Here is a 24,974-nt window from a genome sequence, read left to right on the forward strand (position 1 = left end):
TATATAAATCACACTGATATGGTATCCCATATTCATGATCAATCAAATAAAATAAAATAAATTGAATTACGAAATAGAATAATATGGTTAATTATATTGTAAAAAAATCTACACTCACTACCAAGACAAAGCTGGTTGGTAAAAAAGAGAAAAAAAAAGAGTACTTTATCATATAATGTTTTATAATAATAGCCCAGATCTATATTTTAATAATAATAACAATTCAAAGATTTTTAAAATAGTTCAGAAAGGGCCCTAAATAGCGTTTGAAAATCTTGGTTAGAATCAGAAATCGAACAACGAATCTTCTCTCAATTTAAACATGACATAACATCGCATAACCATTGAGCATGTATAGGGAAGGACAACCACCTTCCATTTAAGCAAGATCGCCTTTCTAGCCATAAGAAAAATAAAAGTCAGTACCCGCAAATGAGAAGGCTCCAAAATTATAGCTCTTTCCTCAACAATACCAAACAAGGCAGTCAAAGGATTGGGTTTAAAATTAACTTTAAAAAGTACAGAAAAAGTTTGGAATACATCTTTCCAATATTTTTCAAGACTTGAACATGATCAAAGCATATGAATTAATGAAGCCTCTCCATTATTACATCGGTCACAATAAGGAGATATATCTGCAAAAAAAAAGAGAGCTTGTCTTTAGACATATGAGCCCAATATACCACTTTAAATTGTAGGAGGGAATGATGAGCACATAATGATGAAGAATTAACCATTTTGAAAATAGACCTCCAGGTCTATAAATGAAGTCTGTAAATCCTTTTCCCAATCTTTTTTAATTTTGTCTAAAGGAGCCATTCTCAATCCCAACAACAGACCATAAATATTAGATATTCAGCCATTATCAAAAGGTTTCAAATTAAAAATTACATCTATTATGTTCTTATCCGGGCTGGTAGGAAATATGTGTAGTTTAGATCTTAAAAAATCTCTAATTTGTAGATATTGAAAAAAGTGGGTATTTAATAGGTTATATTTCACTGAGAGCTGCTTAAAAGAAGAAAGATTCCCTCCAACAAACAGATCCTGAAATTGTTTAATGCCTAATCTATCCCATTCTCTAAAAAATAGATTGGTTGTAGATGGTTTAAAATTTTTTTAGAAAAAATAGGACTAGAAAGGGAAAATCTCAATAAACTGAAATGTTTTCTAAACTGTAGCCAGATCCTCAAAGTGTGTTTAACCACCAAACTGTCGGTTAATTTATTTAAAATAAAGGAAGTGAGGATCCAAGACGAGAAATAATAGAAAATTTCGTAACAGAGTTGGCTTCCAAAAAGACCCATATTGGACAATCCTCATGATTAATTTAATATAACCAGAACATAAGATTTTGTATGTTAATTGCCCAATAATATAACCTAAAATTGGGTAGAGCAAGGCCTCCATTCTTTTTAATTTTTTGAAGGTGGGCTTTATTTAATCGGGGTTTTCTGTTCTTCCATATATAGGAAGAAAGAATTGAATCTAAAGAATCAAAAAAAGATTTAGGAATAAAAGCATATACGGCTTGAAAAAGGAATATAAATTTAGGTAAAATATTCATTTTAATAGAATTGATTTGACCAATTAATGATACAGAGAGAGACAAACAATTAGAAAGTGTCTTTTTCACATAATTCATTAAGGTTAGAAAATTTTCTTTGAATAGAGCTTTATAATTCTTATTGACTGTTACACCCAAATATGTAAATTATTTTCTTACAATTTTAAAAGGAAGGTTAATATCGGTTGGTATCAAATTATTTAAAGGAAACAATTCACTCTTATGTAAATACAATTTATATTCTGAAAACTGACTAAAATTAGTCAGTAAAAGAAACATAGAGGGTAAAGAAGTTGTAACATCAGATATAAAAAGCAATAGGTCATCAGCATAAAGCGAGACTTTATGAATAGTACCTTTCCTTAAGGTACTGGTGATATCTTTAGACTCTGAAAAGGCAATTGCTACAGGTACTAAAACCAAATCAAAAAGCAATGGACTGAGCGGACATCCTTGTCTGGTTCCACGTTGGAGTTTAATTGGTTTAGAAATCTGAAAATTAGTAAGGACCTGAGCAGAGAGAGATAAGTGAATTAATTTAATCCAATGAATAAAATTGGGCCCAAAATTAAATTTTTCTAAGGTTTTAAATAAGTAATTCCATTCAACTCGATCAAAAACCTTCTCCGCATCCAGAGAAATCACACATTCTGATATTTCCTTGGATGGAGAATACATAACATTTAACAGTCGTTGTATATTAAAATGGGAATATTGATTTTTAATAAATCCTGTCTGATCATCAGATATTATAGAAGGTATAATTTATTTTGAGTCTACAGGCCAAAAGTTTAGATAGGATCTTAGCATCAACATTGAGTAAAGAGATTGGTCTATATGAAGAACATTCAGTGGGATTTTTATAAGCGAAATGGAAGCTTCATAAAAAGACGGTGGCAACCTACCCACCTTGAAGGAATCCGTAAGGGTAGAACATAAATAAGGTATAAGCAATGAAGAAAAGGCCTTATAAAATTCTCCAGAGAATCCATCAGGACCTGGAGATTTCCAAGAATGCAATGAATGTACAGCCTCAGTGATTTCCTCCTGAGAAACAGGTTGACCCAACTGCTCTCGATTATCAACCGAAAGTTCAGGAATATTTAATTGGTCTAAAAAATTGTTCACTGCAGCATTATCTTTAACAGAATTTAAACTATACAATTTAGAATAAAATTCTCTAAAAGTGTCATTTATTTCAAAATGGTCAGTTGTCATATCACCATTGGTTTTGCAAATTTCTTTAATTTGCCATTTAGCTATAGAGGTCTTCAACTGATTAGCCAACAGTTTACCAGTTTTTTCTCCATGTATATAGAATTGGCTTCTATCTTTTAAAAGTTGGCTTTCAATTGAATATGTTATAAGATGATCATATTTAGTTTTAATTTTAATATGTCTTTTGTATAGTTCAGGGTCTGGTGCCAAAGCATATTTCTGGACTAATTGTTTTAATTGATTAACTAAATCAGTTCTCTCTTTATTAGCTTTTTTCATAATATATGCAGTATAGATTATTTGTCCTCTAATATATGCCTTAAAAAGTCCCAAATGATAAGACTAGAAGTCTCTTCCAACGCATTTTCTTAAAAAAGAGTAATTTGATTCTCCAGAAATTTTAGAAAGTCCTTATCAGATAACAAAGATAAATTAAAACACCAGGATCTGTACATATGAGTGAAAACAGGAAGATTTAAAGGCAGAAATACAGGAGAATGGTCGGATACAGCTTTTTTTTATATTCAATGGATCTAACTAATGGAATCATTTGACTATCAATAAAAAAATAATCAATCCTGGTATAAGATTGATGGACATGAGAGAAGAATGAATACTTCCTTTCTGCTGGGTGAAAAAAATGCCAGACATCAACAATATCACATTGTTAGAAAGGATTGAATAAATAAAGCTGATTTATTAGGTGTGGCGGATTTAAGAGAAAAACAATCTAATACTGGGTCTAGACAACAATTAAAATCTCCTCCCATCGCTAAAGAATAAAAACTCAAATCTGGCAGGAATGAAAAGAAACGCTCAAAAAATCCTGGGTCATCCACATTGGGAGCGTACACATTAGCAAATACAATTAATTTATTATCTAATTTCTCTGACACTATGACCAATTGTCCATTAGGGTCGGAGACAACTTTATATTGAACAAAAGAAATTGTATTATCTATAAAAATTGAGACCCCTCAAGATTTTGCTCTGAATGAAGAATGAAACTGTAGACCCTTCCACCGATTAAAAAGGCATGTGTTGTCACAACTACGTACATGTGTTTCTTGTAAAACAAAATAATGGGGGCCATTAACTTTTTAATATAAGCAAAAATCTTATTCTGTCTCACAGGATGATTTGACCTTTTCACATTAAAACTAAGTAAATTAATATTTTGATGCATCATAAATTCTAATTAACAGAACAGTTAAAAGATCTGACCATAAATTAGTTCAACCAGAGAATGAACCATAAAATAAGGTACTCGAACAGAAAATCTGGATGGTAGCCCAAACCAGCTTCCAGAGAAAAAGGAAAAAAAGAGACCCCACCCCTTCCCCCTCCCAAAGCCAAAAAGCCAGCAAAAGAACAGTCAGCATGCTAAACCTTAAAGACAACCCTCCCAAAGAAATCCTGCTGGCAAAACTCCAATCATTCAAGGTTATTATGTTCCTACCAAGACAAAACAGAAAAAACTTAGATCAAAAATCCAAAACATGAGGATTCATTTTAACAATTTCAAAAAAATATATAGAAAAACCTCAAAAAAGTAGTAAAAAAATTAAAGAAAATATCAAAAAACAAGATATATAAATGATCAAAATATAAATTTATTAAAACCTTATTCTATCCAACACTAAAAAGATAATTGCTCTTGTAAGAGATATAATGCAATTAATCTTCTGCTTTCAAAAACTTCTGTGCATGTTCAACTGATCCCAGCCATTTCTGCACACCATTTTTCAGAACGATAAGGGAGGGCTTAAACCCTTTATTATAAAGCAGCAACATGACCTCTTTGTACTTAGCATGTTCAGCCATAACATCCATTGTATAATCTTTCCAACTTTCTGGATGGATATAGTGTGATATAGTGGTTCTCCATTAAGTAAGAGATCAACCTTCTCGCAAGCACCAAGAAGAGTAACAGTCTGCAATCTCTCTACAAATTTGTTCCTTGAAAATCGCACATACTGTTGAGTGGTCTATAATATAGCCCTATTAATGTGGTCATACCTTTCGTATTCTCATTTCCACTCAAAAGCCTCACTAGATGAGTTTACCAGTCTATCCTGACTGCCGTGACATTTTACCTGACTAGCAATACCACCCCTCCCCCTTTAATCTCTCCCACTGTATCACTTCTAAAACAACAGAACCCTGAATATTGAGCTAACAGTTCTGCTCCTCCTGCGACCAAGTCTAATGAATAGCTACAATGTATAATTCCATGTAGTGATCCATGCCCTGAGCTGCCTTTCCTACAATACTTACTGCATTGAAATAAAAGCAACTCAGAACATTATTCCCACCATGCTCAACCTTTTGTTTCCTGACTTTGTGTGAAGTCTTAACACAACCTCACCACTATCTGTTCTGGCAGTCTGGTTCTCGCCCCCCCCCCCCCCCCCCCTCGCCACTCTAGTTTAAACCCCCACCCCAATGAAGTACTAGCAAACCTTCTAGGTGCAAAAATCAATAAACATCCAGTGAGTGGTAGTTCTGTAGCCTAAAGCACCTTATTAATGAGGGAAGTCAGAGGAGAATGGACAGACTGGTTCAAGCTGACAGGAAGTTGACAGGTGCTCAAAAAACCACATGATACAACAGTGGTGTGCAAAAGAGCATCTTTGAATGCACATGATGAATCTTGAAGTGGATGGGTTACAGCAGCAGCAGACCACCCAGGGTTCTACGCTGTATCTAATAAAGTGGCCACTGACTACATTTTCATTTACTTGGTCTCAGGCATCTCTATTATAGGATGCTCACCTTGCTTTCATTACTAATTTCCTGGAAGATTAGGAAACCTGAGGACTCGATGCTTTAGTTGAACAAATAACATGCCAATTGTAACCCAATCTTTTCAGAAAGGTTGTGTGCAAATAGCCTTGCACAATGGAGTAAAATGGTAAGCTGATGGCTGGAGCTGCTTACACTTCAGCCCAATTTTAAATTCCCACCAAGATGCACTCCTGCAACTTAACATCTCTTCCAGTGTCCTGGAATCAAACATGTCAGAGAAGCTCTTATTGAGCTCTGTGAATCATTCTGATTCTTATATATTATTTGTTAGGCGATGAACCAAAGATTTAAATGTCTTTTTATGATATACAAACCCCATTTCCAGAAAAGTTGGGGTATTTTGCAAAATGCAATAAAAACAAAAATCTGTGATATGTTAATTCACGTGAACCTTTACTTAACTGACAAAAGTACAAAGAAAAGATTTTCAATAGTTTTACTGACCAACTTAATTGTATTTTGTAAATATACACAAATTTAGAATTTGATGGCTGCAACACACTCAACAAAAGTTGGGACAGAGGCATGTTTACCATTGTGTTACATCACCTACCCTTTTAATAACACTTTTTAATCGTTTTGGAACTGAGGATACTAATTGTAGTAGATTTGCAATTGGAAAATTTGTCTATTCTTGCTTGATATAAGACTTCAGCTGCTCAGCAGTCCGTGGTCTCCGTTGTCTGATTCTCCTCTTCATGATGCGCCATACATTTTCAATAGGAGATAGCTCTGGACTGGCAGCAGGCCAGTCAAGCACACGCACTGTGTCTACAAAGTCACGCTGTTGTAGCCCGTGCAGAATGTGGTCTGGCATTGTCCTGCTGAAATAAGTATGGACATCCCAGGAAGAGATGTCGCCTTGATGGCAACATATGTCTCTCTAACATCCTAATATATGCCTCAGAGTCAATGGTACCTTCACATACATGCAACTCACCCATGCCGTGGGCACTGATGCACCCCCATACCATCACAGATGCTGGCTTTTGCACCTTTCGCTGATAACAATCAGGATGGTCGTTTTCATCTTTGACATGGAGAACTCGACGCCCGTTTTTTCCGAAAACTAGCTGAAATGTGGACTCATCTGACCACAGCACACGGGTCCACAGTCTTTCGGTCCATCTGAGATGAGCTCAGGCCCAGAGAACTCGCCGGCGTTTCTGTATAGAGTTGATGTATGGCTTCCGCCTTGCGTAATACAGTTTCAAGTTGCATTTCTGGATGCAGCGATGGACTGTGTTAAGTGACAATGGTTTTCCGAAGTACTCCTAAGCCCAGGTGGCTATAATTGTCACAGTAGCATGACGGTTTCTTAGGCAGTGCCGCCCGAGGGCTCGAAGATCACGCACATTCAACAGTGGTTTCCGACCTTGCCCTTTACGCACTGAGATGTCTCTGAATTCTCTGAATCATTTCACAATATTATGTATTGTAGATGTTGAAAGACCTGAATTCTCTGCAATCTTGCATTGGGAAATGTTCCTTCTGAACTGACTAACAATTCTCTCACGAATTTTGGCACAAAGGGGTGAGCCACGACCCATCCTTGCTTGCAAAGACCAAGCTTTTGATGGACACTACTTTTATACCCAGTCATGATACCTCACCTGCTACCAATTAGCCTGCTTAATGTGGAGTCTTCCAAACCGGTGTTACTTGAATATTCTGTGCACTTTTCAATCTTATTTTAACTCTGTCCCAACTTTTGTTGAGTGTGTTGCAGCCATCAAGTTCTAAATTTGTGTATATTTACAAAATACAATTAAGTTGGTCAGTAAAACTATTGAAAATCTTTTCTTTGTACTTTTGTCAGTTAAATAAGGGTTTACGTGAACTAACATATCACAGATTTTTGTTTTTTTTGCATTTTGCAAAATATCCCAACTTTTCTGGAAATGGGGTTTGTAGATAGTGAGAAAAATGAACAGGGAAATAATCCAATGAGCATTAAATCCATATCTGTTTTTCACTCATTAAGGTTGGGTGACATGAATATACTAAACTATAAAGCAGTGCCATCAGGAAGCTGAATTTAAAAAGCCTTGTTTAGAAAAATTATAATAAGTCTGAAGCAATGTTTTTTAATTATTGACCAACCATTTATTAGTTTTAGAATCCTATGAGAAAGGGCATGATTGCATAGGCATGTAAGGAAAACACATCAACGTTAAATTGTTTAATTTCTTTTCAACTAAAATGTTGCAGTCAATTTGGTTAAAACCTGAGAGTTGAATATCTGCTCTAAAATATAATTTTTGCATTAATCAGACCTTCAGCATAGCAGCAACGGATTCCTGGGTTGAGTTTCGAACATCTTCCCCATTCACAGACAGTATTTGGTCTCCTTGCACCAGTTTTCCATCCAGATCTACTATTCCTCCCTTCACGATGTCAGATACAAAAACACCAGTATCATTCCTATAGAAAAGCAGTAAAGACTTCAGTCTCATTCAATGAATAGCAATTTGTTGAAACAGTCTCTATTTACCATCAGTTTTCAAGGGAAGATTATATTTTATAATCTGGATTTGCTAACAAATTTTCCATAATTTGCTGGGGAAGATTTTCTTTGATCTATACCAAGCACATTGATTCAAAATCTGCATAAGATTGCTTTTATCTTTAATCAATTTAAATGGAAGTTATTTAACTTTCTGTAGTGCAGAAAAGGAATACACAAGTAATTACAGCTACTTCAAAAGTCATTCTCATGCTGAACCCAGTGCTATCTCCCGACTTAACTATTCCAATGCTCTTCTGCTACAGTGCACTTATTCCAAGTAAAACTCTGGTAGATATTATAACATGGATCAAGTCTCACCCTAATATACCATCATATCCTGCTCTCCCGATCAGCACACTCACCATTCACCTCATTCTTAACCTTATGTTCAAAATCCTCTTCAAAATGTGCCCCTGTTGATACCTATATTTTTGCAAATCCTATTACTTCGCTTTAAATCTTTTCACTCTATTGTTTAGGCTTTTATGAAATGCCTCTCATAGCATTAAATATGTCATTTAAATATAAGTTTGCATCAGTGAAGTCCACATCCCTTTTATCTGAAATTTTTGAGTAATATAACAACAATAAACAAATCATTTTTTCTAAGATATTATGCATGAGTTCTCTGTAGAATTAAATTTATACATAATATTATGATACCTTTTTCCGACAATACTCAGTCCAAGTCCCTTCCCTGGTCTTTTTTGCAATTCAACAGTGAGCAAGTCATATATATCTTCCTCCTTATAATGGCCTTCATCTCTGTAGACTGTCAGGCGGACTTTCTGCGGAGTTTGTCTTAGAACATTTATTGCTTCATCATGAGTGGCAACTCTCAAATCTATTCCATTAACCTATGGAAATACAATGGAATTTGAAATTATATTGTGAATATAAAGCAATTTCTACTGCTGACACAATCAAGTTCAAAAACCAGATAAAGTGTAAGATTTTCTGAGGTTCTGCTCACCCCAAAAAACTGGAAAAACTTATTTGTATGAATGGAAAAGCAAATATTGCTCATATACAATCACCAGCCATAGCAGGAGTAGCTATTACCATTTCAAAATGATTGACCAGATGTTAAAAAATATGTTAATGCAATTATTGCAGATTAATTACTGGAACAATAATTTCAATTTATCATTGGTCATAGACCTTAAGCAAGGGAAGGCAACTGACAACATTTGATAGCACATGCATCAGAAATGACATTAATTGCCATCTCCTCTCTCTTCCATCATCCCATCTCTTTCCCATCACATTCCCTGGCTAACACAAAGAGGGGTGTGATTCGTGTTAATATATATATAGATCCTGCAAAATAATGCAGTTTCTCCTCCCCCATATTTATAACGTCATGTTATGGCTGGGATGGATGATCCTTCTAAATGCATGATCCGAGGTTCATAAAACAGGCAGTTGAAAATAAATTGAAAAAACAGAATGGCTTCCATATTAAAGTATAAATCATGAAATCATTCAAATGGATTTAGATTTGGTTTATTGACAGTGTGTCCCTTTTCTACTATGACAGACACACCAAACCGTTGTAAGTACACTGTAAAAGGGTAATTAAGGAAACTAGGGAGAAATTTATAGAAACAAAAAGGAGGCCAGTTAGTGCAATCTAAAGTCACTAATAGTTACATTTGCATTTATTAAGTAAATGGCACCAATGTCACAGCAAATGGCGGAGATCGTTGAGACATCAAATGGCATAAAAATAGATGAAGGTATAGGTAAATTACTGGTAATATCCTGAGGAGCTGTAAACTTCCATTGCTCCTTAGATATGAGTTCTAGTGGAGTGCAACATCACATTTCTTGCTCAACAAAGTAGAGAAGGATAAACCCAGCGAGGGCAGGCTAATGAAATCTATGTGGCAAGGAACACATTAGAGACTATAGTCCAAGATGCCACAAATTTAGAAAAGTATGTATTAAGACAGCATTAAAACAAAATACTTACAATAGTAGGAACTGTGGGGGGGGGGGGGGGGGAGAGAAAGAGATTAAAATAAGTGGTCAGCAGATCTGCTAACATCTGTGGGTTGAGAAGCTGAGTGATGTTTCAGTTTTGGGAATAGAAGAGTTTGGCATTTAGAGCTGAGATGAGAAATTTATTTACTGAGATGTGGTAAAAGTCTGAAATTTTCTACTGCTGAGGGCAAGATTAATCATTTATGGGATATACTGATAACTGAGATCAGTACCTCTTTGGGCATGATCAAAAGATAGTTGATCAAGCAAGAAACTAAAATAGAGACATGTTAAAAACATGGCTTTATGGAATGGCAGAGCAGGTTATAGCCACATAGTAAGTTTTCTACTATTACTATATTTTATCCCATTAATTTTTTTTTAGTTGGTGAATATTTAATCTGAAATGTGACCGCAAAAGCCTAATTCAAAGGTTGACCTGGGGCTCAGATCAGCTGCCGTTTACAGGGCTCCCTGTGAATGCGGTGCAGCATATATTGGCCACATGGGACGTACGGTGAAAATTCACATCAAGGAGCACAGGAGGTGTATCATAGAATTGACTTCAATGGCACAAAACTACTGTGCTGCGCCAATGGCTTTTGGGACTTTGGAAAGGAAGATTTTGAAATAAAACTAGAAGAAATTCATTTTAACAAAGATGAAGGTCTCGCTCTAAGTAGGAAGTGGAATTCAATTGTAAACAAAGTGGGAAGTAGAAAAATAATTGGATGAAGACTAACCAATCAGGTGGGTCGGACTACAGGGATATAAGTATCACTGGACTAGACATGCCCAAGCATCATCTGTAATGAAGATAGCACAGTTTGTCATCAAAACGTCTATTATAATTAATAGCTGCACCCGGCTGGAAGCCCAAGGAGAGTTTATTCGTCATCAACGCCAGAAAAGCACTAGATCCATTTTCTATTCAATCTTTCCTTCTTACTCAGGTCCTCTAGTCCCAGCAACATCCTTGTAAATTTTCATTGTACTCTTTCAACCTTATTTAAATCTTTCCTCTAGATAAGTGACTAAAACTACACACAATACTCCAAATTAGACTCATCAACGGCTTTAACATAACATCCCATCTTACATACTCAGTACTTTGATTTCTGAAGGCCAATGTGCCAAAAGCATTCTTTATGACACTATCTACCTGTGATTCCACTTTCAATGAATTATGCAGCTATGTTTCCAGTTCCCTTTGTTCTACAGCACTCTTCAGTGCCCAACCACTCACTGTGTAAGACCTACCATGGCTGGTCCTGCCAAAATGCAACACCCGCATTAAATTCCATCTGTCATTTTTCAGCCCATTTTTCCAGCTGGTCTAGATCCCATTGCAGCCTCTGAATCTTCCTCACTGTCCACTACACACCTGATTTTGGTGTTATCCACAAATTTGATGATCCAGTTAAAAAAATTATCATCCAGATCACTGATAAAGACAGACTCAGCAGCTATTCCTATGGCACTCCATTAGTCACGGGCCTCCAGTCAGAGAGATAACCATCTATTAACACACTCCGGCTTCTCCCACAAAGCCAATGTCTAATCCAATTTACTATCTCATCTTGAACATCGAGTGACTGAACCTTCCTGACCAACCTTCCATGCAGGACTTTGTCAAATGCCTTGCTAAAGTCCACGTAGATAACATCCACTCCTGTGCCTTGGTAACTTTCTCGAAAAACTCTATAAGATTGGTTGGACAAGACCTACCACGCACAAAGCCATACAATCCCTATTCAGTCCATATATCCAATCCCTTAGAATACCTTCCAATAACTTTCCCACTACTCACCAGCCTATAATTTCCTGGTTTATTTTTAGATGCTTTCTTAAATAGTGGAATGACATTACCTATCCTCCAATCATCTGGTATCTCTCCTGTTGCTAGTGATAACTTACATATCTCTGCTAGGGCCGCTGCAATTTCTTCACTTCCCTCCAACATGGTCCAAGGGAAAACCTTGTCAAGCCCTGGGGATTTATCCACCCTATTTTGTCCCAAGAGAGCAAACACCTCCTCCTTTGTAATCTGTATGGGGTACACAATTTATGCTGCTTTGCCCCACGTTCTACAGACTCTGTCTCCTGACTAAATACAGATGCAAAAAATCCATTTAATATCTCCCCCATCTCTTTTGGCTCCACACTTGGATTACCTTTCTGATCTTCAGAAGGACTATTTTTTCGTTCCTTACAATCCTTTTGCTCTTAACATATCACCTTGCTTGCTAGAGCAACCTCATACCTTCCTTTAATCCTTCTGATCTCTTCCTTAAGTGTTCTCTTGCACTGCTTATAATTATAAGCATCTCATAAGTTCCTACCTGCCTATACCCGTTATTTGTCTATTTTTTTTAAATCTTAACCAGGACCTCAATATCTCTTGGATATCAAGGTTCCCTAAACCTGCAATCTTTGACTTTTATTTTGACAGACACATAAAAGCTTTGTACTCTCAAAACTTAACTTTTGAAGGCCTCCCATTTACCAAGTACACCTTTGCAAGAAAGAACCTCTCCCAATCCACACTTGCAAGATCCTTTCCGATACCATCAAAATTGCTCTTTCTGGAATTTAGAATCTCAATCTGTGGATCAGAACTATCTTTTTCCAAATATACTTTGAAACTAATGGCATTATGATCATTAGACTTAAAGTGCTCCGCTATACAAACTTTTGCCACCTGATGATTATATATTCAACATGATGAATACATATTTAAGAGTACATTGCGTCTGAAAATCCTATACACCAGTAACTCGGGTTTCCAGATTCTCTCCCTTACCTCCAGTATTTGATCCCCAGCCCACAATCTGCCATCTTTAGCTGCAGCTCCTTCTTCATACACTTCATGAATAATTATGGCACCCTACGATTAACAAGTGATGAAAACATTTCTTAGTACAAATTCAATGTTACTCCCAGTTGCAAATTAACAATACTTAAAAAACAGCAGGAAATATTAAAACAAATATACCAAAGAAAATTTGTCCTTTTAGTTGTATAATACCAAGAAATGACACATCAAGATTACTATAATTCTCCACTGTTACACACTTACAATAAATGTTTGCCTAGTAAAACAAACTTTCCTCTTATGAACTTACACTGACTATAATAAACTTTCTATTTATATAGACCTGCTTTAACTATAAAGTTGATTTATTCAATGTTGGTTTTTCAGAAGTACATAATTATGTTATTTTGTATGCAGACCTCATTCTCACTTATAATGAAGGCCAATTTTATGGCAAATACTTTCTATTTATCGTTGTTTTTTTTTTAAGATGAATGAATGATTTTGAGCCCATCCAGTTCACATCACTGTTACTGTTCTCCTGCATTATCCCAATTTGCAGGCAGCATGGTTTCCATTTCTCTTTGTGGAATTTTTTTTTTTAAAGCAATCATTCCGAATGGTCATCTTTTGCCCAACCAATTTTTATCAGTTATTCTCTGATGGGATGTGATTGCGGGAGTGGACAAGATAGGGTAGGGGACAAGTTGTATCATGGTATTCTAGTCTTAAATCATTTAATGTATTAAATTTGTGCATTTTATAAGTGAAATGAATTAAATAATTCATTAAATAAATGAATGTAATGTACATTAGCTCTTAAAAATTACAGTCAGACCCTCTGCAATTTATTCCCATTTAATGCAGCAAATGCAAATCCAGCACTCCTTCAGTTCTGATTGAAATATTACTGACTGAAAGTAGTTCCCATACAGAGATTCCAGAGGTGGAGTCTTAAAATGGAAGATTTTGGAATGCTTGCAAAGTTTAAGAATTTAATTTTGTGTAATCCAAGACCTGCAAAAAGCAATTACCAGCACAGACTAAACTTAATGAGGCACCAGACCAAACCAAGAGAGCAATCATTATTTAATGCAAACATTTTTGTGGATTCCCAGAAACCTATGATCTGTATTATGTTCTCTGGAGAGCACCAGTAAATAGATTAACAGTCATTATTGTACATATTTAAGAAATAAATTTAGTTTCTGGTAAAATTCTCCTAATTAGCCACTGTAATTATAAATTTCTCTCAGTATAATTTTAGAAGTTAACCCAAAAACACCCTAAGTGAACCAACCATGAACAGCTATTTCTCTGGAGTCTCTAGTTATGGACCACAGTTGGCAAAACTCCACTGAAATTTAATGATGTATATCTCTTACCTGTAAAGTACCTGTGATGTAAAGTACATAAACTTTACAAGCATACTATGATATACCTTAATCTTACTAAATACACATAAATGACAACTTTATATTGAATTTATAAAAATGCTGCTTAAACATACAAAGTCTTGTGATCAACATTTAATTGGAATTTAGTAACTTGTCTCCATGCACATGTGTAGTGCAGTTTACACTCAGTGGCCACTTTATTAGGTACACAAGTGAACCCAGTGTGGACTTCTGCTGCTGTAGCCCATCTATTTCTAGGTTCGATGTGTTGTGTATTCAGAGATGTTCTTCTGCACACCATTGTTGGAATGCGTGGTTTTTCGCCTTCCTGTCAGCTTGAAGCAGTTTGGCCATTCCTCCCGACATCTCTCAATAACAAGGCTCTTTTGCCCAAAGAACTGCTGCGCACTGCATGTTTATTGTTCTTTGCACCACAATTCTCTGTGAATTCTAGAGACTGTTGTGCTTGAAAAACACAGATCAGCTGTTTTAGAGATACTCAAACCACCGTCTGTCATCAACAATCATTCCATGATTAAAGTCACTTAGATCACATTTCTTCCTATTTTGATGTTTGCTCTGAACAACTGAATCTCTTGACCCCATGAATGTTTTAATACACTGAGTTGCTACCGCATGATTGGCTGATTAGATAAATGCATTAACAAGCAAAAATGGCCACTGAGTGTATAAGTGTGTGGTTAATATGCTTGCTACGATATGCTACCCACACATGCTTTTCCCCTTCCTACCATAGGCAGTCAAATCAAATTTCCTATGCCTACCTCTGCCTTTTGTCTTTCTTAAAACCAGTTTTCCAACTGAAGTGTAGATTTGAAATGTATTACCATATCTTATGGACAATGTCTTTGTGGTTCAAAAGCACCAAATGGCAGAGATTAAACCACTATGTAGAAGAAGACTGTTCAATCAGATTTCCAGGGTGAACTTTAAATCCTTGGAATGATGGATGGTGAAAGTGTGAGATGTAACAACTCAGAAAATCTCAGTTTTTAAACTAAATTGCTTATGTCTGCTCACTTCCAACAGGAATAGGAGAAGGGGTCTTATAGGAGGGATAGTTGAATATGACACTGAAGTTTGTAGTCTTAAACTTAATCTCACGATACATTTCATCCTGGCCACCTAAGATTCCCAAGCCTTACAAAACACAACATTGAAAAGAAGAACAACTTTGTAGAAAAGCCAAGTGTCTAACACAAGGCCTGTCAGCCAAGAGAAACAGGAGTCTTTTAACTCCAGCCTTTTCAAAGCTCTGCCATCTATATGTCCAACTATTCCTATAAAAGGCTATAGGAACATACTCTCCATTCTAAAATGTATCAGAGAATCCTCTGAATACAGAGCATGTCATGTACTACTCCAATGTTCCATCAATGCACAATCATCCTCTCTAGATGGTACCAAGGTATGACATCAAAAGACAATAAATAAGATAGCATCATTCGTTTTATCTTAAGCCTTTAATCTTCAATTATATTTTGTTGTTTTCTCAATCTCACTTTTGAAACTGTCCTTCACATCATAACTGATAAACCATATAAGACCAACCTTAAAAAAAACACATTGTTAAGAATGGAATATTATTAAATGTGCATGGCATAAATATCAAATAATTAACCATTAATAATGCTTTATTGCCTTTCTTCCTAAACACAACAAGCAAATACAAAACTATGCTGACAGACTTAGCTTTATGAAATGCACTTACAGGAAGACATTGAATACTGCTAAGAGATTGCAGCACACTCTCTTCAAACATACTCACCAGTAAGGTGTCTGCTCCTCCAACAATACTAAGTCCAAGTCCAGTGCGTCCCTTGGAAATTTCAATGGTTGTTTCTCGTCCGGGAATAATCGGACAAGAAGCCATGTCCAATGTTGATGAACCAGCTGTTGAAGATCTGCTTGGATCTTTGAATTAATTTAAAGAAAATGTTATTTTTATTGCATGAAATTATCAGAGCAGATAGAAAGTTGAGACAAGAATTAAATTCATCAGTAATATCTACATTTCAATTAAACATCGTATACAAGTCTATACAAGTCTCTTCTGTAAGATAAGAAATACAATTAAATGTATGGTTACAGTTCAAAATCCCATTTTTACTTATGCAATATTGATACTTAAAAAGTCTATACAGCACACAAACAGAATGTAATTCTTCTTACTTTTCCACTTGAAAACACACTATACAAAGAAACAGGTTGAAAAATTCTTGAAGTGCAGTGGGAACAGCATATTAACAAGGTTTAGACAACAAATTTGATATATCAATAACATTTTCAAGACTCTTTTATAAGACCACAAGATATATAAGAAGAATTAGGCCATTTGGCCCATCCAGTCTTCTCTGCCATTTCATCATAACTGATCCATTTTCCCTCTCAGTCCCAATGCCCTGCCTTCTCTCCATATCACTTCATGCCCAAACTAATCAAACATTTATCAACCTCCACCTTAAACATACTCAATGACTTGGCATTCACAGCTGCCTGTGACAATGAATTCCACAAATTCACCACTCCCTGGCTAAAGAAATTCCTCATTTCCATTCTAAAAGGACGCCCCTCTATTCTAAGGCTCCCCCACCACAGGGAACATCCTCTCCACATCCACTCTATCGAGGCCTTTCAATATTCGATAGGTTTCGATTAGGTCACCCCGTATTCCTCTGAGCAGTGAGTCAAACACTCCTCATATGACAAGCCTTTCAATCCTAGAATTAATTTCCTTTGAATCCTCTCCAATATCAGAAAATCCTTTCTAAGATAATGGGCCCAAAACTGCTCACAATACTCCAAGTGAGGCCTCACAAGTGCTTTACAAAGCCTCAACATTATATCCTTGCTTTTATATTCTAGTCCTCGCAAAATGAATGCTAACATCGCATGTGTCTTCCTTACCACCAATTCAACCTGCAAATTAGCCTTTAGGGAATCCTGCACGCGGTTTCCCAAGTCCCTTTGCAGCTCAGATTTTTGCCTTTTTGCTCCATTTAGAAAATAGTCTACCTTTTTATTTCTTCTACTAAAGTGCATGACACTTCCCGACACTATATTCCATCTGCAACTTCTCTGCTCATTTTCTTTGTCTGTTCAAATCCTTTTGTAGCCTTTCTGCTTCTTCAAACTAACCTGCCCCTTCACCTATCCTCGCATCATCTGCAAATTTAGTCACCAAGTCATCAATCTGAATCATTGATATATAACGTAAAAAGCTGTCCCACCACAGACCCCTGTAGAACACCATTAGACACCGGCAGCCAACCAGAAAAGGCTCTCTTTATTCCTACTCTTTGCCTCCTGCCGATCAGCCAATGTTCTATCCATGCTGGTATCTGCCCTGTAATACCATAACCTCTTAACTTCTTAAGCAGGCTCACGCATGGCACCTTGTCAAAGGCCTTCTGAAAAATCCAAGTACACAACATCAACTGATTCTCCTTTGTCTATCCTGCTGGCTATTTCTTCAAAGAATTCCAACAGATTTTTCAGGCAATATTTTCCCTTGAGGAAACCATGCTAACCACTGTCTATTTAATCATGTGCCTCCAAGTACCCAAATCCACATCATTAACAATGAACCACTGAGGTCAGACTACTTGGCCTATAATTTCCTTTCTTCTGCCTCTCCCCCATCTTGAAGAATGGAGTGACATTTGCAATTTTCCAGTCCTCTAGCTCTTGTTATCTGCTCTTGTACTCATACACAAAGAAGTTCTTCACATTCTTGATTTGAGTTAGACCTTAGTCTATACCCTGGAGCACTAGTGGTTTTGCAACAGTATTGTAACATCTCCCATTTCTGTCACCGTGCTGAAACTAGGTCTGAATAGGGCCGTAGCAGTTGGGTATGAGGTCTCCCCCATGGTCGTTGAAGGAGTTAACTCTACGACTGCAGGAAGTGGCTCTGACAGCTCTGGACACCTTTCTTCTCTAATAATTTACTCTACACTGATAAATGATCGATGTGTCATCTCCAGATGACATTAGATGCAATCTCCACTGTACAGGAAAGTGGCCCAGTTTTGTCTCTAATCTTTAAGACCCTCACCAGGACTGCTTGTCCAGGAGTGAAACAGTGAACCTCCTTGTTTTAGGAGTCCTCAATTTGTCTCAGCTGACAGTCCTGCATACTCCTTCTGAGAGTTGGGTTTGAGAAGAACTCTGCATGAGTGCAAGGGATGATACAGGAAGAACATAACTAGAAAGTTGTTAGTTGTGGAGTGTACAGCATTGTGATATGCAAGGAGGAAATTGGAGAGCTTCTGATTCATTGTTAGTGTGTGTTATACTGACACTGCTCACAGAGCGTTGTTTAGACACTGGACAAACGTTTCTGCAAAGCCTTCTGTAGCTGGGTTGAATGATGAAGATGTAATATATCTTAGATGATTCATTTTCAGGAATGAAGTGATATCTGTGACAATCCTTGAGAAGAGGCCTCTCAACACACAAACAGGTGCAAGGTTGTAGTGGAAGTTATTGGGAACACTCCTTGCCACTTTATAGCTGCATCTACTACTACCAAGAAATTTATGTCCATGAATAGTCTGGCAGAACCAACATGAATTCTCTGCCAGGGTAATGCAGGGCATGCTACGGATGGAGAGGCACTGCTCTTGGCATCTCCTGGATGTGTTGGCATCCCGAACAGTGCATGGCAAGCTGCTAGATCTGTGATCTATCCCAGGCCGCCAGAGAAAAATGGCTGAAGAATTCCTTCAGCCTCCATGTGATCTAGCTCACTAGCTATTTTAACATGGATCGTATAAAGAACCAATTGGCCTTTGTAATACTTGCGTATGGAATTTTCATTTCACACCATTTTACCCCTGATATGTTTGAGTTTTCAAATGCCATCCTTTAACACTGTTGTGGCATCATCAAATACCTTTAATTTGCTTTTAGCTGACTCTATTTCATGGGATGTGGCAAGCAAATGGTGGATGGATCTCCGATCAAGTTATAGTAGTCTCAACCACTCACAGCCCTACATTGCTAGCCCCACTGTTTTTACCACATACAAGCCCAATGTGGCTTTTTGGTTGTTGTACTTCACTGTTATAAATGTCATTCCCAAAGGAATTATCTATTCTCCAGTATAAGTTCTTAATTGGATATTTGCAGGCTTCAGTTCAATGTCTTTGAAATGCATTTCAAAAATCATTTTGTGGAATGACTGAAAGAGCTGAGCCAGTTTTCAATTTTATTTTAGTTAATTTGCCGTTCACTTCTAGTGTAAGCTGTATTGTTGTTTTCTTGTAAGTTTTCACATTGTAAATGTCAAGGCCAACCAGTCCTGTGTCACTCTCATCATTATCAATTTTTTAAAAATTAACAGCATGCACATTAGTGCTCTTTTTGAAACTGCAACTTGTCTTTATTTTTTTCTCTTCCTATGCAGTCCATTTTTTTCTGTTTGAAACGCTCTTTGTGTGTGTCCTACTTTGTTGCACATTCTGCAAGTTTTGCCCTTAAACCTGCATTGCTCTGGTGAATCCTGATGAAGGGTCTCAGCCCGAAATGTTGATTGTTTACTCTTTTCCATAGATGCTGGATGTCCTGCTGGGTTTCTCCAGCATTTTGTGTGGTGCCTTGGTCTGATGTACGCAAGCCTCTGCCACAAAAGTAACACAATTTGTTCAGCTAGGCAGGTTTCCATTTAGACGTTGCAATATTGTTCATGCACGCTTTCATTCCTGACTGCAACTCAATTGCGTCTCCAGCTAATGTTTCTGACTAGCGATTCCAACTGCTCTTTTAAATGTGACTTGTGCTTTGGTTAGGAGTCATTTTTTTGAATACCTTTGGTAAGATTCCACAACCTGAATAAACTCTCAGTGCATCATTAAGCTTGTCACTGAACTGATAAGGCTCAGACAATTTCTTCAGTTCAGCCATGTAAGTTGAAATGGATTCTCCTTTCTTTTGATTCAGGTTATGAAACCTTAAGCATTCTGTAATCGACGATGATTTTGGTTCTAAACGTCCCTAAATGTTCACAATATCAGCAAAGCTCATTTCAGCTGGTTTGGTTAGAGCAGTTAAACTTCTAAATAAACTGTATGTTTTTTTTTACCTATTGCACTCAGTAACACTGGTACTCATTTCTCATTGGCTATTTCATTTTGCTCCAACATACTGCTCAATTTGTTCAGTATACATAATTCAGTTATCTCCTGTTTATCTTTCTGATGCAGCCAGCTATTTCTGCTTTTTGAAATTTATGATTATTATCACCCAGTAAGTAATGTTTATGAATGTGTGATTTTCATTCATTTTCTGTCTTTTTTTAAAAGTCGATTGTCCATAAGATCGTAAGACTTAGGGGCAGAATAAGGCCATTCAGCCCATTGAGTCTATTCTGCTCTTCCGTTGTGGCTGATCCCAGATCCCAATCAAACCCATACACCTGCCTTCTCGCCATATCCTTTGATGCTCTGACTGAACAGGAAACTATCAACTTCTGTTTCAAATAGGACTAGGCCTACACCACACAAATCACTACTCTCTGGCAAAAAAAAACCTCTTTGTCTCAGTTCTTATAGGTCACCCCTCAATTCTGAAGCTGTGCCCTCTAATTCTGGATACCCCCACCAGAGTAAACTTCCTCTCCACATTCACCTTATCTAGTCCTTTCAACATTCGGTAGGTTTCAATGAGATCACCACACATTCTTCAAAATTCCAGTGAGTACAGGCCCAAAGCAGCCAAAAGCTCTTCATGTTAACCCCTTTATTCCCAGAATCATCCTCATGAACCTCTCCTGGACTCTCTCCAATGACAACACATTCTTTCTGTGATATGGGGCCCAAAACTGGTGAAAATACTTCAAGTGTGGCCTGATGTCTTACAAAGGCTTAGCATCATCTCCTTTGTCCATCGTCTTTGTCCCCTTGCAAAGAAACATGTGCTTGTGCTGTTTTTAAAACTCAAACTTCTCCCTTTTCTGTAGAAAAATATGCTGCACTTTTTTTGAACTCAAGCACCTCACTGCGTTTCTACAGGTAGATTTTTAAATTTATTAGTTGCCACTGTTATGTTCTGTATTTCCAAAACTAATCAGGAAAAAAAAAGGGAGCTGGAGATAAACCGTAATTAATTATTTAAGCAAAGAATGCTTATCCAATTAATATATTTACAATATTATTCAATAAGAGAAATATTAAATACACCTCCCTCCGTACAATCTTGTAGGATTTGGAGTCTTGCGTGCCTCAATGACCCAGAGAACTATGTTGGTTGGAGTCAGGGCTTTATGCTTTGGCACTTGGTTGGTAAGGCCACCCATGCCAAACAGGTAAAAGGGGCGAGGCCAGACTAAGACGGGTCCTCCAGGTTTGGGGGTTCAGCTCAAGGCTAACAACCCTGACTGTTAAAACAAAACTGTTATGGAAAATCTGAGTGCAACAATATTCCTGAGCCTTTATCCGGAACTTGCATGACTGACAGTAGTGAAAACCATGCTACGGACACACAGAGATGAAGCACCTTTTTTACTGCCCTAAATGTAACAGACAGTAGAGAGTAGAGGTTAAGTACACATCACAGCTGATCCAGCATTTGTCACAATTTGAAAGAGCATCCAAAAACAGAAATGATACTGAGGCAAAATTAGAATGGAAATTCCAGTTTTTAAATATACTGTAGATAGCTGAAGGCAAATGAATGAGGGAAGGAAATCAAGGATGCACAAGAGGTCAGATGACAATTAGAACATTAATATATCATATTTGGACATTAGATAAATTTGTTACTTACCTTTATTGTTGGGATCTAGATCAGGTGAGGTAGCAATACCATGCATGGAAGAAGGCTGAATGCTTTTGAAATCTACTGAAGAAGTGATGGCAGGCGGCATCTGAGATTGTTCTGAATTCATATCATCTGAACTGATGGTTAGTTTAACAGTGTTCTTTGATTGCTTCAGCAAGCTAATAACCTTGAAAAATTCCAGAAATGTATCAATAAGTAAAATGTAACTAAATTACCAAATCTACAATCTACTCTTAATGCCTTTGTAGAAATGATCTGCATTCAAAATACCAGATGACTACAAGACTATGTTGTTTGCATCACTTAGTCAATGCCCAGTTTAAACTCCAACAGACACAGCTTGGCAATAATCAATGAAGCCGTCAAAGTAAGTCTGGTGCACTGTCACCTTAGACAGTAATATCATTGTGTGGGGTAGATCACGTGAATGGTTCTTTTATGTACTAATGAGGTTAACATGAAACCACTTAAAGGCTTGTGTTTTTTTCCCAATTTGTTTTACTCATTCTATTTTATAACTAAAGTATTTTCATAATTTGACATTTCCACATTTCAACTTAAATATAAACAAAAGGAAAATCCTTCTCAGATATAGAAAAAATATTCCAACACACAGTGCCCTGATAGAACTAGTATGTTAGTGTTAAAAATGCTTTCGTTCCAAAGCAATTGACACATTCATATTAAGACGACTGCAAAAGAACATGGAAGAACAAGCAGTCTGAGAACACGTCTAAAATGGAAGACAACAGCAACATTAAAAACAAAATATTCAGAACCAAGGTTAATTTACGCTCCACTCAAACATCTTGACACAACTACTTAATGTGCCATAGGCTCAAGATTGAGCATGAACATTACTTTCTTCCTCATAATTATTTTAAGTCCCATTAGAATAATAACTTAGAGTGAATGACTCCAACAGAAACAACACTAGTTATAAAATACACAAGTGGTTGCTGTTAATTATTGACATAAATATGTTATTTTATTTGGCATAAGTTTTAATACGTCAATTTCCTGGCACTGTATTTTGACAAATAGTTAATGAATTAAAACTTCTGAAACAATTTTTAGTTACTTGACCAGATGCACTTTCAAAAATTGAATATTCTTTCTTCTTTCTCTTGGGCTCAACCATCCGACCATCTGCTTCTACACCAGTTCTGTGGGTTCTGAGGTGGCAAATGAGCTCAATATTGAATGAACAGTCTCGGACACAGTTGATGCAGGGCATGTTCTAAGTGGCATGCTGAATGCTCCATCTTCACTCTGAATGATCACAGGCCCGAGATTTTCATAAGTAGAGGACAAATCATGCAAGTTCAATAGGCAGTGCAGACAGAGGGGTTATGGAAGGGCTGGCAAGATGGACTGCATTCACTTTAATGTATGGAGCCTCACAGGTAAGTCAGATGTCTTAAAACGTGAATCAGCATTTGGAATTATGATATTATTACAACCATGGCAACAAAATTGAGCAAACTGCAGTACTCGCTGCTTAATGTTCTGGAGTATAAAAGTTTCAGAAATAGTAGAGTGGGATGCAAATTGGAAGGGGTAATGGTGGATCGCTGAAGGGGAATGTTATCAGCAGTATTTAGACAGGATATGTGGGAATGATTGTCCATTGAAGCCAGACGAGTCAAACTTTGGGATAAGACAGTAATCACTTTGCTGAGCATACTACAATGGAGTGCAGGAATTAGAGGAAAAAATATTAAGCAAATTGCAGAAAGGTGCCAGAGTGATATGGTTAGAACAGTGGAAATTTTAACTTTTCTAATTTTGACTGGGATTACCTTTGTGCAAGGGACTTTGTTACGTGTGTCCAAGTTTTTCCCAGAGAGCACATTTATTGTTTGGCACAAAAACTGGATGTGACTGTACATGATTAACAAGCTTGCGGATGAAACAAAATTTGATGTTAGCACAGAAGGTTGAAGGCTATAGCAGAATACAGATCAGATGGAAAGTTGGACACAGCATTGGTAGATGACATTTAATCCTGACTAGTATGAGGTAATGCATTCTGGGAAGGTAAATGGGCTGAGAACACATAGTGTAAAAGAAATGCTGATGAACGTAAAGACTTTGGTTTCCAAGCCTGTAGTTCCCTGAAGTGGCAACACTGGTGAATAGGATGAAAAAACAGACATAGGGCATGCTTGCCTTCATCAATTTCGGGATAAAATATAAAATCTGGGACAGTATGTTGCAAATTTACAAACCACAGGTTAGACTGCAGATAGGTATTATGTACAGTTCTGGTTGCCATTCTATAGGAAGGATAAGACCGCATGGGAGAAAGTGCATACAAGATTCGCAAGTATTTCTGAGGCAAGGTAGGCTAAGTGATGACAAGACAGAAATACTTAAAATTGTGGGGTATTGGTAGGGAGATTGCACTCAGTTTTTTTCCCAGAGCTGGGGAATCAAGAACTAAAGGCAATAGGGTTAAGGTGAGAGGAGAAAGATCATGAGAATTTGAGGGGTGTTGGCCAGAAGGAACTACAGTCTACAAATTACTGAATTCAGATGAATCAAGGGCAGGGGGAGCAGACAAGCCAATTGTCTTTGTTTTCCCATTTTGTGGACTCTTCACCCATTCTTGCTCTGGGATAATCTAACAGAGCAATTGAGTGTGGACAAAAGGACCTTTGGGTAATGACCTGCTAAACCTGAGACCATTCTCTGATGAGCAGCTACTATGTAAAGTACAGACCTACCGAAGGAGCAATCTGTAATCTTGTCGGACTCGGTGTCTGGGTTGATAGTTTAACTGGTTTGGACCAGTCAAGAGCTGGAAGACACAAATACAAGGCTGGGGGGCAAAACCACAAAACACTGGTTGCAGATCTGGACTAGAAC

The 24,974-nt window shown here is 37.0% G+C and overlaps 1 protein-coding gene across 8 annotated transcripts in view; it reads right to left on the reverse strand.

The window, feature by feature from the left end:
• The window catches only part of LOC140729083 (multiple PDZ domain protein), a 224,435-nt gene that overhangs the window by 17,484 nt on the left and 181,977 nt on the right, over positions 1 to 24,974 (reverse strand). For all 8 annotated transcript variants that reach the window (XM_073048416.1, XM_073048413.1, XM_073048414.1 and 5 more), the window contains 5 exons: positions 22,089 to 22,269; positions 16,090 to 16,235; positions 12,892 to 12,975; positions 8,766 to 8,959; positions 7,870 to 8,017 (listed from right to left, as the gene is read on the reverse strand). In XM_073048416.1, the coding sequence (XP_072904517.1) occupies positions 7,870 to 8,017; positions 8,766 to 8,959; positions 12,892 to 12,975; positions 16,090 to 16,235; positions 22,089 to 22,269 (753 nt within the window). The remainder of the gene's footprint in view (positions 1 to 7,869; positions 8,018 to 8,765; positions 8,960 to 12,891; positions 12,976 to 16,089; positions 16,236 to 22,088; positions 22,270 to 24,974) is intronic.

This window comes from Hemitrygon akajei, chromosome 6, assembly GCF_048418815.1.
Source record: "Hemitrygon akajei chromosome 6, sHemAka1.3, whole genome shotgun sequence".
NCBI classification, from domain to species: domain Eukaryota; kingdom Metazoa; phylum Chordata; class Chondrichthyes; order Myliobatiformes; family Dasyatidae; genus Hemitrygon; species Hemitrygon akajei.